The 14,963-nt window shown below is 34.5% G+C and overlaps 2 protein-coding genes across 3 annotated transcripts in view; one reads left to right on the top strand and one right to left on the bottom strand.

Annotated features, from left to right (window-relative positions):
- The window catches only part of LOC5572327 (angiopoietin-2), a 541,823-nt gene that overhangs the window by 503,097 nt on the left and 23,763 nt on the right, over positions 1–14,963 (top strand). The window lies entirely within an intron of this gene.
- Positions 1,600–3,499, bottom strand: LOC110676825. The gene is made up of 2 exons (XM_021846147.1): positions 2,153–3,499; positions 1,600–2,041 (listed from the first exon to the last, which is right to left on the bottom strand). Exons 1-2 carry the CDS (start codon positions 2,691–2,693, stop codon positions 1,692–1,694), a joined length of 891 nt encoding a protein of 296 aa, XP_021701839.1. The 5' UTR covers positions 2,694–3,499; the 3' UTR covers positions 1,600–1,691.

The following is a 14,963-nucleotide window of genomic DNA, read 5'->3' on the forward strand; positions in this document are numbered from 1 at the left end:
ATACAGTCAAACCTCCATGAGTCGATATCTGAAGGGATCTTCGACTCATGGAAATTTCGAGTCATGGAAACGAATGCCTTGGAAAACTGTTTGAGGAGACCATCATAGTAACCATGAAATTTTGTTTTTAGTATGGTTCCATGACTCGATATCGAGTCATGGAACATCGACTCAATGAGGTTTCACTGTATACTGTTTTGATTATTGTGTCAAAATTTCAATTTAGTCAAATTGTTATTTTTTTTAAACTCGTAATTGAAGAAAACTTGTAATATATGTTAAAATTAAAGTTTCTGAGTTCCAGCTCACCAAAGTCGAAAATCAAAAAATTTGCAAATCTATTGTCCAATACTGTACTTTTCAACATACAATACAGACATGTCTCTTACAACACGATGCCATCTATCAAAATTTACCAGTCCTCATCATACCACTGACCATCAGATTCAAATACGAAGCATAATCGTTACTAATAGTATGTAGTAAAAGGTGGGTGATACCGTGTTTTAAGGGACCTGAATGTGCATATTGCGTTTATGAAAGAGAAATCTCGAAAATGAGTTAGAATATACTTAGGGCTTTCTGAAAAGCAAAATTTAATTACCGATTTATCGTATTTCGCAAACAAAATTTGACACATTTCATTTTGAACCTACTCGGTTTTCGCTTTTAAAACGTTTTATTTTCGGATTCACAAAACTACGTAAGAAAAATTTTCAATATTCGAAACCTAAACACTATTTTAATGTATGAATGCGACTTGATTGCATGCAAGTTTTAGGCGATGTACACGACGAAAGAAAAAGGTTTGAAAAAATAATCGAGGAATAATGTTGTATGCTGGGGTGTGTTTGAATATATTTTATATATGTTCGAGGGTTTATGAAGGGTTTATGAAAAAAACATTCAATCACCAAACAGTGATCTAATTTCTTTCGTCTTCTTTCCAGTTGTAGGCCGTCGCAATAGCCTGCGGGAATAGAGCTTTGTTCAACTTTACTAATAGTATGTTGGTTAATGTATCCTCCGCGAGTTTGGTGCGAAGGTTGCTCAACACTAGACCAAGAACACTAAAGGCCCTTTCTACTGAGACCTGATTTGATGGTGTGGACAACACAACCATGGCCACAGCATACAACTCGGGATGTGTTGTCTTACGTCGCAACCAGTGGTCCCAAACGTTGTAGTTAGAATTCTGGCGTGGTTCCAAGTCCAGTGACTGTAGTTGTTGTAGAAACTTCGTCTCGCTGGGTTCTCCATCAGTATTGACAGAGCCACCGTACATCTCAGTGAGATACTCATCAAAATCATCATTTCGTTCGGACTCTGACAGAGATTCGTTCCTTGTGCTTGAAGTGGATGCTGGCGATTATAGTTGGCGAATCCGCTGCCATGTTTCGTTGATGTACCCCTGGAGATTGGATTCAAAAATGAATTAATTCAATGACTTATCGTTAAGGCCCAAGTAGAAATGGAGCAAATGGCAAATGAAATGAAAAAGCATTTTGCCCTTGAAATCAACAAATCGAAAAAACAAAACGCACAGCCTTATTTTTGCAAATAAAACTGCTGTTTTCATTTTCTTTTCAATTTGTTGATTTTAAGGGCGGAGACTACTATTTCACTTTTGAAAATTTGCTCCATTTTTATTTGAGTTAGTCAATCAATGGTGAGTCAATAGGAACAGTATGTTAACAAACATGAAAAGTAAGATTGTTTGAACAATAGATTACCATAATTTCCATTTTCTCCTCAGGTGAGAAAAACTTTGATCCACGATAGTTGAATCGTGGATCAAGGAAAAGAGCCATTTTGAAGGCCCTTGATCCTCGAAGGGTTGTTAGCCTTGTATTGAGCGAAGTAAGCAAGCCAGGAACGAATTGATTACCGGTGACCTTTCGCACTTCGCTTATGGCCCTTAGCCAAAGCATGTAAAAGTCAGGCAAAGAAACATGCTCCGCTTGCATCCTCTTGGTACAGATGTACAAAGGCTTGAATGCTTCATAGTAGTCGTCTATGAATTTCCAATGGTTGGTAAGATCTGTGAATAGTGAAAATGTTTCACGTTTAGAGTGTCATGCAAGTATGGTTATTTGAGACTTTCATGTGTTTTTCATGGTGTGCTTTTCTGAAAAGATTAAGAGATACGTACCAAGCTCTGGAAACTGAGCAGCCAGTTGTTCGAAGAAAGTCCTCTGAGTTTTAAATGCCTCCACCATTTCAAAGATTCCACCCCATCTGGTTTGGCACCAAATTTGAGGATGTGTGGCATTGTGGTGGTCAAAATTTGTCTGGTACTTCATGTTTTTTGATTTTCTCGCCAGTTCAGTTAGACCTTTTACGCTTTCGTGGGACTTGTTCACAACATCCAGTATCGACAGTTGCAGAGTGTGCACCGCACATCTCACGAGATTGATGCGCTCCTGGAATTCAACGCACAGTTCAGCGGAAATATCGCGTTCCGGTTCATGCTCATCTGTTGTCTTCTCAAAATCCTCATTTCCATCATCTAGTTTCTCCAACAACGCTTGCTCCAATTCTTGGCGTAACTTTTTAACAGCTGCCACCATGTTGGCCCCGTTGTCTACTGTTACCGAGAAAATATTTTCAATTGGCACGTTGTATTCAGCTAATGTGTCCAATATTTTAGTTTTAAGAAATGCCGCGGTCTGACTCTGTTTGACTTCGACCATCCCTAAAAAATGTATGTATTTTGTTAGTAGTGCATATGTGATCTATTTGGAATGCGTCAATAGTTTACGTTAAGCTTTCAGAGGGGAGGACTGGGGGATTTTTCAGAAGTTTGCCAGCTGATGACTCATACGTAAATTTTTATGTTACATAAAGTTACATAATGTGTAACAGAGGGTGGGGGGGGATCTTCATTGATTTTAAAATAAAGGGTAAGACGGATCAAGATGAGCACCCCTCAACGCCTAAGGTATCTCACAATTGTACTTAAGTCCCGAAGTTGTTATCAATAGTTATGTTCCCATAAAATAAACACAGTTTCAGCAAAACAAAAAATGGATCTATGGTGAAGCTCCAAAAAAAAAAGTTGAAAGTATGTCGTCGCTATCTGACATTTCCACAAGGGGTAAATTTTGCATTTTGTTCAGACCTTTAGAAGCAGTAAGTATTGTAAAAAATAATATCGGTTGGAAAAGTTCAACTACCAAGGGGAGAAAATTTACGCTTACTACAAAGTGTCCATAATAAACTAAACTTTGACTATGCATGGCTCCGTCGTTTTTCAAGCGATTTTCAATTTATTTTCCAGCATTGGAATCAGATATTATTCATGATCGTTATCCTTTGAAAAGTTATTTATATACATAGTATACCCAAAGTTATTTAACAAAATGTACCTCCTCGTTTTACTTGTTTAGGATTTATGGCATAAATTAAACAATTTATTATTTTTAAGGTGATAAATTATAATTTTCAAATTTGTTTTACTTAAGAAACAACAAAAAATTGAAAGTGGTAAAACTTGACCCTGTGGTATGTAGTTCTTTGTACATGAATTTGATTGTAGAAGCTCGGCGAACATGCTTAAGCAAAAATAGTTTACGCTGAAAATATCTTTCAATTAGAAAACTACGGAAAACTTCATTTTTTTAAACTGTTAATAAAGCATAATTCAAAGTGATAACTGGTGATTTTTTCGACCGAATCATAATTTCTGAAGTAAGTGTATTGAATATGTTTTGGCAGAAATATATTTTTTGTTTACTCTTCAAATTTATTTCAATTTCAAAACTACAAAACCCTATTTTTAAACTAAATATCAATAAATCAAAATTTGAAGCGATGGCATCTAGTTTTTTCGCCATAAGTTTTTATTATAGCAGTGAACTAAACATGTTTGGGTAGGAGTAGAAATTTTTGATTGCATTCAAAATTTATTTTTATTGAATAACTACATAAAAGGGCTTTTTGCCAGCACTATTTGCCAGCAAATCATAAATTAAAACATACATGTCTTATGCAATCAAACTCAGGTCCAAATACAACATATCATCACTTTGAGCTTTGATTTACAATAAAAAAATTGTGAAATAATAGGATATTTTCTAGCTCTTTTTTTTTGGTAAAATCAATTTTGAGTTCTATCTAAAATTTTTATTTTTCTTCAAACATGTTCACTGGAAATCTAAAAGCAAATTATTGTCAAAAAATATAGCTTTGCATTTTGTTTATGGGCCAACAAACTAAAACCTTGTGTTTCTCTGACGGCTAACTACACTATATTTATGAATTATTAACAGTTTAACATAACAAGATTTTTAGTAGTTTTTAAGGTAAAAGGTATGTTGAGTGTTTCCCAAATTTTCTATTTCTACTCAAACATATTGACTAGACTTCTATAATGATATTCATGTCGAAAAAAAAATAATAATATCATTGCTTCAAGTGTGAATTTACCTAGCGAATAGTTTAAAACAATGAGTTTTTTATAATTTAAGCAAATAAATTTTGAGTGGTATTAAAATTTTATTTTTCTTGTAGCTAAATGAAATTTTAAGTATAATCAAAGAAATATAATTACGGTCCTTGTACAACCAGATTTAGTACATGTTATCGCTTTGGAATTCAATTTATGTGCAAACAAGTATGAATATGTATAAGTTTTTTCGTTTTTTTTTAGTAAAATATTTTTTTAACGTTTTCAAAAATTACTATTACTCACCGTATATGCTCACTGAATTTCTATAAGTTCATGCCAAACGAATGATATTACATAGCCCAGGGGAAGTGGTTCACCTTGTATGAAATAATAGCAGAGCAAAGGTAGGTTTTGAAGGAAAATTTAATGATAAGTTCATCCACTTCTCCATTGATTTACAGGCAGCAAGGTTGAAAATCTAGGTTTTAGTAAAACAATATTGAGTGCAATCTAAATTTTCTATTTTTGCTCAAATATGTTCACTGGATTTGTATAAGTAAATTTATACTGAAAAAGCTAGATATCATCGCTATGAATTTGATTCACATGCAAACAGGTTGAGAAGTATTTTTGAGTAAAACAAACATTGAGTGGATTCAATGTTTGGCTTGTTTAGGGGTATTCTTTTTTTTACATATTTTGGTTCTACGTTAAAAACTGAGCCAGAATCCAAAGTTCCATAATTTTCCGTGCCCTGGAACTATTTTTAAACCACGTTTGAATTTAGTATGGAAATCGCGTTTATTTCACCCCTCGGCAAATTTTGCTTCAGGATGAGCTATTATTATGTAAATTGAAATATCACTGAGTATACGGAATGAAATCTTTTTCAATAATTTACTATATCAAAATTAAGATGTTAAAGCGCAATTAAGCAAATCTGCTCTGTCGATCAAGCTACAGAAAACTGTGAATTTTGCATCACTGTAAACAATCCTATTCATAATTCTACTCAAAAATGTTCACTGGACTGCTGCAATCAAATTTATGAAAATACATGTCGCTGCTTTGAATATTGTTTTATAAACAAGCAATTTAAAATAAAGTGTGTTTATTTTTTTTTATAGTAAAATACATTTTAAACGTAACCAAAAAATATATTTCTGCTGAAATCTTTTCACTGCACTTCTATAATGAATTTTATGTCGAGAATACTGTTTTGAATTTAATTTTATTATTGAATTATTGTCCAAAATGCTATGGCATTCTATAGAAAATGTCTATTGCTAAATAACTTTGGATAGATAACGCCATACACTGTTGAAAAGAGGACCATCCTTGGTGAAAGTTAATATAAATAATAAGAATTTGAAAATATTAGTAAATTATCACAACTTGTGTAAAAATTAAAAATTCTCATAACAAATGACAGAACAAAATAAGGCTTTGATTGTCTAACAGTATTTTGACCAAATTTATCAGCCGACATTACAAGTCTTTTTGAGAGTTTTTTAGTACCGTCGTTGGGGGCGAGAATGGGTCAAAAAAGGATATGTACGAATTATGTATTTATTGAATAATTATCGCAATTTTATTCCAATAAACTTTAAATTTGGGGTGTATGTTCTTTGATGGTACATTAACAATTGTGCATCAAAGTTAATAACAAATATTTATCCACCACGGCACTACAAGTGAATAGATCACCCCATAGATGGGGTAACATTGAGTCATTGTAATTAAAATAACTTGATTTTGAAAATATGATTGCAAAACCATTCACAGCTGAAAAATATTTATGGAATACAATGCGAACAAGACGGAAAGACATATAAGATTTAAGTTCCTTAACAACTATTTCTAAACTGCTATTTCTAAAAGTCTATATTTCGATTAATGATGCGTAATCATATGTTCCCTTGTATATGAATTATTGCTTTAGTAATATCAGCGTTATTGGCTGGAATATATTATAAATATTTTTCGCCCCCATCGACGGTATGTAAAGAAAAATATAATCAAAATTTTTTACGGTATTTCACATGATTTAACTTGTTTTAACAAGTCGGGGCAAGATGAGCACCCGTCATTTAAATATGATTTTTTTTTTCGAAATAATTCAAATATGCTTAGCAAACCTTAGCAATTGCTCTAGCTTGATTACATCTGTTCAGGTTATATTCATAAAATTGAGCCGTTGAATAATAGTGTCTTATCTTTTACTTGCATTCCTAATAAAATAAAAATGTGCATATCTCCAAGTTAAGAATGGATTCAAGTTTTTTTTTTGCTGAAAATATTCAGCAAAATAAGGACTGTTTATTTTATAAAGTGGACACCTTGTGCATGCTGTATTTTTTTAAATTATCATTGAAATTTCAATCGGTTTTCTGTACATAGTTCGACTAGTATTGTACAATGTTGTGATAATAAAAATTCTCCAAAATAATTAAATTTCACACGAATATGGAACAACGATTAGAACGGTCGATTTTTGGAGGGTATCCAAATCAATGATTGTTAGAAATTGGCTGGAAAATTCGACAATTCATGTCTTTTATTTTGAAAAAAAATCTTGTTCTTCGAAAGCATTATCAATCAGGAGCCTGATGAAAAAAATCAAGTTATTATTGGAGCAACAATTTTACAGGTATAATAAAATCATTTTTCCCCTATATTTTTTAGAGAAAAATATTTTAAATTTGAAGGGAACTGATATGAGTAGAATTTTTTGGTTTAAAGTACGTTCTGACGGAAGTGCTAATATAGTATTATTATGAAAAATGACTTACGCCTTCATATAGTTACTTATTTAGCCCCTACGTCAGATTTAAAGCACAATAGACACACAATTGCTTTATTCTTAGCAGACCTTTCAAAGTACATTGACAATCAACAAAATTGGCAACACTGCTGTTATAAAATCGATTTTATTTCCCACATATTATTTCCATAATATGTTATTCTGAGATTACCAATGGAAATATTCGGAGAAAACCGTTTACAATTTGCTGTAGATCGCTAAATATGCGTACATGATTTTAAAAGTATGAGACTTTTTAGTAAAACTATCATAAAAAGTAAAATTTATACTGAAGACTGTGGTTTAAACTCACGATTTAGCGCTCGTTTATACAAATATAGTTTCTTTAGTAATCTATACTAGTTTTGAATACGCTTTTTATTTTTGCTGGGAGTGAAAGGATGGTGTTTTAGCAACGCGTAGTAATGAGCAACCACAGACAAACAGGCATAACAGCTACAGTGAAACCTCCATGAGTCGATGTTCCATGACTCGATATCGACTCATGGAACCATACGAAAAACAAAATTTCATGGTTACTATGATGGTCCCCTCGAACAGATTTACAAGGAGTTTGTTTCCACGACTCAACATTTCCATGAGTCGGTGGTCCCTTCAGATATCGACTCATGGAGGTTTGACTGTAGACAATTATCAATTCAAAACATAGTCACGTGAACATTTATGCCCAATGCTAAAAATACTTCATTTGGCCAACCACGGTGGTGGCGGTAATATTAGAATTTGGCGCTATTCTGCTGTGTGATGAAAATTATTAGAGTGTTACTTCTGTTTGTCTGTGGAGCAAACATTGATAGCTAACAAATTTAAGGTATTGCCTTTCTTGCCCGCAGCATACTCAAGCCAGCAGGAAAACATATTTTTCGTTTAATCATTTTATTCAATAAATTATTTATTTTTTGAACCCTTTATTTTTATGGATGATAAAAAATATGTTCTTTAAACAGTTCCTTGTTATTAAAGTGCTCATCTTGCCCTGCCTTGTCCTAATTCAATGCAAAGTTTGTGCGCTGTATGTGGTATTGTGGTATGTGTTTTTATTATGCATTTTTTCCACTACATAATAGTCTGTGCAGATAGTCATGAAGTGCATAATTGCATTGAATCATTATTGCATAATTGCAATGCATAATTGATTTACAAAGAATGTCAACTCCGCTGAAGACACCGGTACAGTTCAATAGCGCACTTTTATTCCCGTTTCGCACTTGGAAAAACTGCTGCGATAAAATGTCCAATCACAGACTAAAAGACGTAACACTTAGAATAAATCACGATCAAAATCATAGTCGGGAGAACATGTACGCCCAATGCTAAAATTACTGTACTTGGGCAATGGGCAAACAGGTTGCGGTAGTGTGTAAATTTCAAACACGAACAAAAGCGATGAGAGCGCTGCGGTTGGTAGATTGATCACCTACCACAGACACAGTACAGTGACGAATGTGTGACATCTGTTTATCTGTGATGCAATATTTGCGTTTTTTTCCTAATAATATTACACTTACCGAGAGTACGTATTACTACTTTTTCCCCATGGGCGTACTGTACATTCACGCCAAGAATGTGCCGATTGTGACAGGATGCAGAGTCCACCTTCAGGCAAATAAGTTTTTCCTTCATCTCATCCTTCAAAATCTCTTTCACTCGCTGGGACATAATCCGCAGATGTTCTTTGACGGTTTCCCTGTTCAACGTGCACCCAACAGCTTGGCAAATAGGTTCCAGCAGCAAGCGGAAGCCGTCCCACTCGAAACACGACAACGGCAATCCATGATCGGTGACCAACCTGACAACCGCTTCGATCAGTAGCTGCAAATCAATAGCGATGGGGCGTTTTGCAACAACCCGAGGTTTCTTAGGAGGTGGTACATAATCCTTCAGCAACCCATTGGCGTTCGCGAGTTCGCTGTGCTTTAAGCGGAAATGTCGTATGAAGTTTCCCGGGTCATACTTCGACTGCACATAATTGCATCCTCCGTTCGGTTCTATGTTGCAGCGGGCTTTATCGTCGTCTCGTATAATGAAGGACGCGGCAATCTCCATCATGGACCGTTTTCTTTTCGAACTGCTCGAAGTAGAAGCCATTTTTCGCACAACACTTTAAAAATTCCACAAAACAAGACCGGCGTTCCGCGTGAAAATTTCACTAGATTAAGGCTCAAGAATCCATCATTCAATCATCAGCAATCATCGAATATTAAAAACCAGTTTTTTCCTTCAAATTTTGATAAATCCTAATGAAAATCTATCATCGCATTACAGATAGCAAATGCAATACAATGATAGATTTTCATGGACATTGATTAAATTTTTAGCGAGAAAACTGGTTTTGAAAATTTGTAAAACGATGATGGTTGTTTTCCTCTTAAAACGAATTATGACTTTAGCGGCTCGATGCACTCAATGACATCGCGCATGAACTGAGACGTTTGCGGATGAATGTAACAAAAAGGAACATCCAAATGAAAATGATGAATGAACTCAGTCCATTCATCATCATCGAAAATGACAACCCTGATAGCCAAAACAAAGCAAGCGAGAAGATGAACTTGGTATCTCGTCGTCGTGAGAACGAAGATGGAGAGAGGGAATCATTGCAACTTTGAAAGCCCACACTGATATTATTTTGTTTTCACATTCAATTTGTTTCTTCAAATATTTGCAACCCTGGTGAAAAGTGATCAATTTCACCCGAAATTACGGTATCCCATCTACTCAATGCCTACTTTTGTCGAATGTATGCAGTTATGGGCAGTAGTGGTCTATTGTCTATTTGATGGATATACAATTGATTAGTATGTGATAACAATAATAAAACGTACCTTCTTCGGTTACTCGCGAGTTAATGTTCGCGAACTTTTTGCTATTTCTTCCCGAGCAGGCGGGTGCATACATACTCAAACCAAGCCTGATCGCGAGTCTGTCATGTTTGTTTTGTGTTGATTTACACTCGTAAGGTGCTTCGTGATGCGAACATTTCTGCCACTGGTCTCAAACACCGTTGTAACTTAACACAAGACTGCGGACAAGCATGCTCCAGTGACACAGCCGAGAAACTTTCCTGACGAAAAGTTGCAATAATGGTTGAAGCGAAACGAAAAGTTGCAATAATGGTTGACACGATGCGTTTTAATGCCTGGCTACACTAACCGCAAGACCACGAGACCCACAACAAATATTTTAATCGCCCTACCTTTTCTGGTTCATTATATTCTTGCTCGGTTTTTTTTACAACTTCTAAAAAAACTTTTCTATTTTAAGAATTTGTGTATGTTCCGAGAATTGGTCATCTGGTTCGTTAGATATTCCGATATTTCTTGGTGAACCGAGTCATAGCTATAACCCACGTTAATGTTTCAGACTGTAGAATATTTCTCATGTTCGATTACATGTTTTTCAAACCATTAGTTTGATGAGTTTCTGTTGAAGCAAATTGGTTTAACCATTTTTGAGTTATAAGGTTTTATGTACTTGGTTCCGCTCTGGCTGTATACAGATTTTTAAACCAGTCGTTGGGGGTGACAATGGGTCAAAAACGCACATGTACGATTTGTTTATTGAATAACTATCGCAATTTAGCTCCAATAAACTTCAAATTTGGTGTGTATGTACATTGATGGTACATTAACAACTGTTCAAAAAATTATTGAAAAATATTCATACACAGCGGCACTACAAGTGAATGAAAAATGACCCAATCTCACCCCATAGAGGGAGGGGGCTGAAAAATATTGATGAAATACTATGCAAGATGCTGAAAAATATTGATGAAATACAATGCAAGATGCAAGACGAAAAGATATCTAAGATGTGTCACAAGTATGATAAACCCACTTAAAAGAACGATTATACCAAAAATTTGAAGAGCTATGAGAAAATATATGAGACCCAACATTTATCGTCAAGTTTACATAAATTTTCTTGTTTGTTTCCCTCAAATTATCTTCAAAGTCTCATCCCGATTGCCATAAAGCCTATTCAGTTTTCCCAGAGGTGTACTGAAACAGTGATTATTTTAAACCCTCGCAAATAGTTATATTTCGGTGCGATATTCCTCGATCAATATTTTTCAGGCAAATTTTGACTTCATAGTACCGGAATTTCAGCGATCCAACTCATTCGTACTTTCGTGAGGTGTTTCTGTAATATGAAAACACTAATAAATAATTAAATTTATAAAAAAAAAACAATAGATAAAATTTTACGATGTTGCTGCGCACGAAACACAGTTGCTGGTTTGGGAAGTTGTCAAAATTCGTTGCATTGTTATTCGATGCACAGAATCCTCAAGTAGACTTGTTTGATGTTTCAGAGATGCTGTATTTAGGAAAAATAAACACATCTTAATGAGGAATGAGAACACCCGGCACCGTAAAATGTCAAAAAAGTGGTCTTGCAAATTAATTTACTATCGTTCTTGCTTGACCCAATCTCACCCCCATTTTCAATGTTTTAGACACCGTACCGAAAAAAATAAAATTTTCGTGGAAAAATCAATTAGATTCCGGAAAATACTTGTGAAGTGTAATGAAAAGTCTTTCAACCTTCTACTAATACAACGATAGAGGTTAAAGTACATGCGTTATACTTTGCACAGGAGAAATTTAATGCTGTAAATTTTATCTAGCTTCAACATACAAGTTTATTGATATAGTAAACAAAAATGACTGATTCTAAGAATGTATATTGTGATGAATTATGTGTAATAATATGTTCCCCAACATATGAATAATTATTTCTAGCGATATCAGCGTTATTAGCTGATATATCACATAAATCATAATTTTCCGTTTTGACCCAATCTCACCCCCTAGACCCATTGTCACCCCCATCGACGGAACTTAAAAAAACATCAGTAACTTCCAATTTTCTTGGCGATAGCTCAATCGATCTTTAAGATTTTTTGCGAGAAGCTCCTTACTACCTGACATAGTTTAGTCAATGGCGTCCAAAGAAGTTTAAAATGGGAAATATCGGTCCCCCACTGAATTTTGAAATATCCTCGAAACCAAGTAATCAACGAACAATATTCACGCAAATTCCAGGAATACAATTTTTTTGAGAACTTGTCATGGGCGTAACCAGAGGCGGGCTGGGGAAGTCCGTTGCCCCCTTGGCCCTTGCTATCCTCATCCCTGGCCGTAGGATTTGTTGAAGAATTTCATGATTCTCCAAAGATCTTACGAGAAATCATTCAAAGATTTTATCACGAGTTCGCAATATATCTTGAGAGGAATCTGGAATTCTTCTAATAATACATCAAAGAATTGGATAAGATTCCCTGGGATTTCTCTGACGAGTTTTGGCGTTCTTCAAGGAATGTTTTGAACAACCACTCCAGAATTTCTGAAAATACTTTTAATGTTTTCAGCGAATACCGAGAAGTATTTTTTGAATGCATCTTTGGAATCCTGCAAAAAGTTTCTTAAAAACTTAAAGAAATTCCTTCACTAATTGCAAAGAGCTTACTAAGAAATTTTAGGGATTCCGCCATGTATTTGATTAAGATGAAGTCTTTTGTATATTTTCAAGAATTTCTCTCATTCATTCTTCTCAGAGATTCATACTGAAATTTTACAATTTCTGTTTCTGATTTTTTTCTAAGATTTAACATCAAACTCAATTTAATGTGAGTAATCAAAATAATTCCACCAGACACTACTTAGATTTTCCAAACATTGCTACAGTAATCATTCTGATTTATTTTTTTTAAGCTTTCAATTAGAAATTAAATAAGTAACATCTCTAATAAGCATTTCCTTAGGAAGGGGTTGCCTGAGATAATGCGCTTGGAATTATTCAATGTAATTTTCCTGAAATAGTTTTTTTATACTATTCTAAAATTTAGACATAAAAAACGTTTTGGCCTTCTTAAAAACAAGTATGCAGAATACTTTCGATAACTGTAATTTGTTTGAAAATTTTAGATATTTATTTTGTTTTTTTTTTCAGAGAATTTCTTCTTGGATTATTTTAAATTTAGAAATTACTATAGGTACTGCACATCAATATCATATGTAAATTCATGTACTAATTTCCCTAGGCAATTGTATGGGATTCCTTTAAAGATGTTTTCAAGAATTTAATTTACGAAGTAACTTCAGGATTTCTTATCCCATTTCTTGAGGAATTCCTTAAAATTTACCCGGAAAATGTTGTTGAAATTTGGAAACTTCCAAGGCTTCTTCCGAAAAAAACTATTTTTAGAATTCAATCAGAAGTGGATCAAGTGATAATATTTGTTTTTAAATAAGAATTACATCTGTAAAACGTATCGTATTGGTTGGTCTAGGAATTATTCTTGTTGAAACATACAAAGATTTGTCACGACTTCTCCCAATATTCAAGCAGGAATTCCTCCAAACATGCATCAGGAATAATTTCAGAGATTTTTTCAGGATATCATTTTTTTTTCATGGCATTAACGTCCTAACTGGGACAGAGCCTGCTTCTAAGCTTTCTTTGCCAAAGTTGCCATTTTCGCAATCGTATATCATGTTGTAGGTACGATGATTATCTATGCCCAGGGAAGTCAAGAAAATATCCATTACGAAAAGATCCGTGACCAACAGGGAATCGAATCCAGACACCTTCAGCATGGCTTTGCTTTGTAACCGCGGACTCTAACCACTCGGCTAAAGAAGGTCCCCCATGACATCATCTAATGCTTACTTAAGGTTTTACTATACTTTCCCATAGCAACACCAAAAAACCAACTGCAGAATTCAAAGGAACTTTCTACTTGGATTCCATAGGCTTCTGCGAGGTATATAAGATGAAATCTAGGATAACTCCTTAAAGAAGTAAAAGGTAGAATTTATGAAGATACACTTGGATGTGTTTTCGAAGCATAATTGCGAACATTTATGTAGAAATCGAAGGATTTTGTTTCTACTATACTTAAAAGGATTCCAAAAAGAGTTCCTCCCCTCCTCCTTTCTGGCGTTACGTCCCAACTGGGACAGAGCCTGCTTCTCAGATTAGTGTTCTTATGAGCACTTCCACAGATATTAACTGAGAGCTTTCTTTGCCGATCGACCATTTTTGCATGTGTATATCGTGTGGCAGGTACGAAGATACTCTATGCCCTGGGAATCGAGAAAATTTCCTTTTACGAAAAGACCCTCGACCAGCGGGATTTGATCCCACGACCCTCAGCATGGTCATGCTGAATAGCTGCGCGTTTACCGCTACGGCTATCTGAGCCCCTCCCTAAATAGTAATATTAAGTTCATGTGGAATTTAATATTACTATTTAGAAGGAGTTTCTTAATAAATCTGTGGAGAAATTCGTAAATAGATCTTTGATGAACTGTTGATGTTAATTTTAAAAAGAATCCTAGAGGATGTGTTATAGATAATTTCTGCAAGAAATACTGAAAATAGCTTTTCTCAAAGATATTTTCCGAGATGAATTTATATAAAATTCTAGTATGGATTTCATTGAGATAAATCCCTCAGGAAAAAGGTCGACGGAAGAACCATAAATGGAAAGTACACTCCCGTGCAAAAGTTTGGGTTCACCCCTTAGTATGATGCAAATCGTGCAAAAGTTTGGGTTCACTTGAGACACACTCAAATCATTTTTGTCAATATCTCTGCCATTTTTCAACCGATTTTAATAATTTTACATGATTGATTTGAGATGTAATAGAATTTTCGTTTTTCTAGTAAGTTCAGGTGAACTCAAACTTTTGCACGATACACCATACTAAGGGGTGAACCCAAGCTTCTGCACGATGACTT

The sequence above is a fragment of the Aedes aegypti genome, chromosome 2 (assembly GCF_002204515.2).
Source record: "Aedes aegypti strain LVP_AGWG chromosome 2, AaegL5.0 Primary Assembly, whole genome shotgun sequence".
Taxonomy (NCBI): Eukaryota; Metazoa; Arthropoda; class Insecta; order Diptera; family Culicidae; genus Aedes; species Aedes aegypti.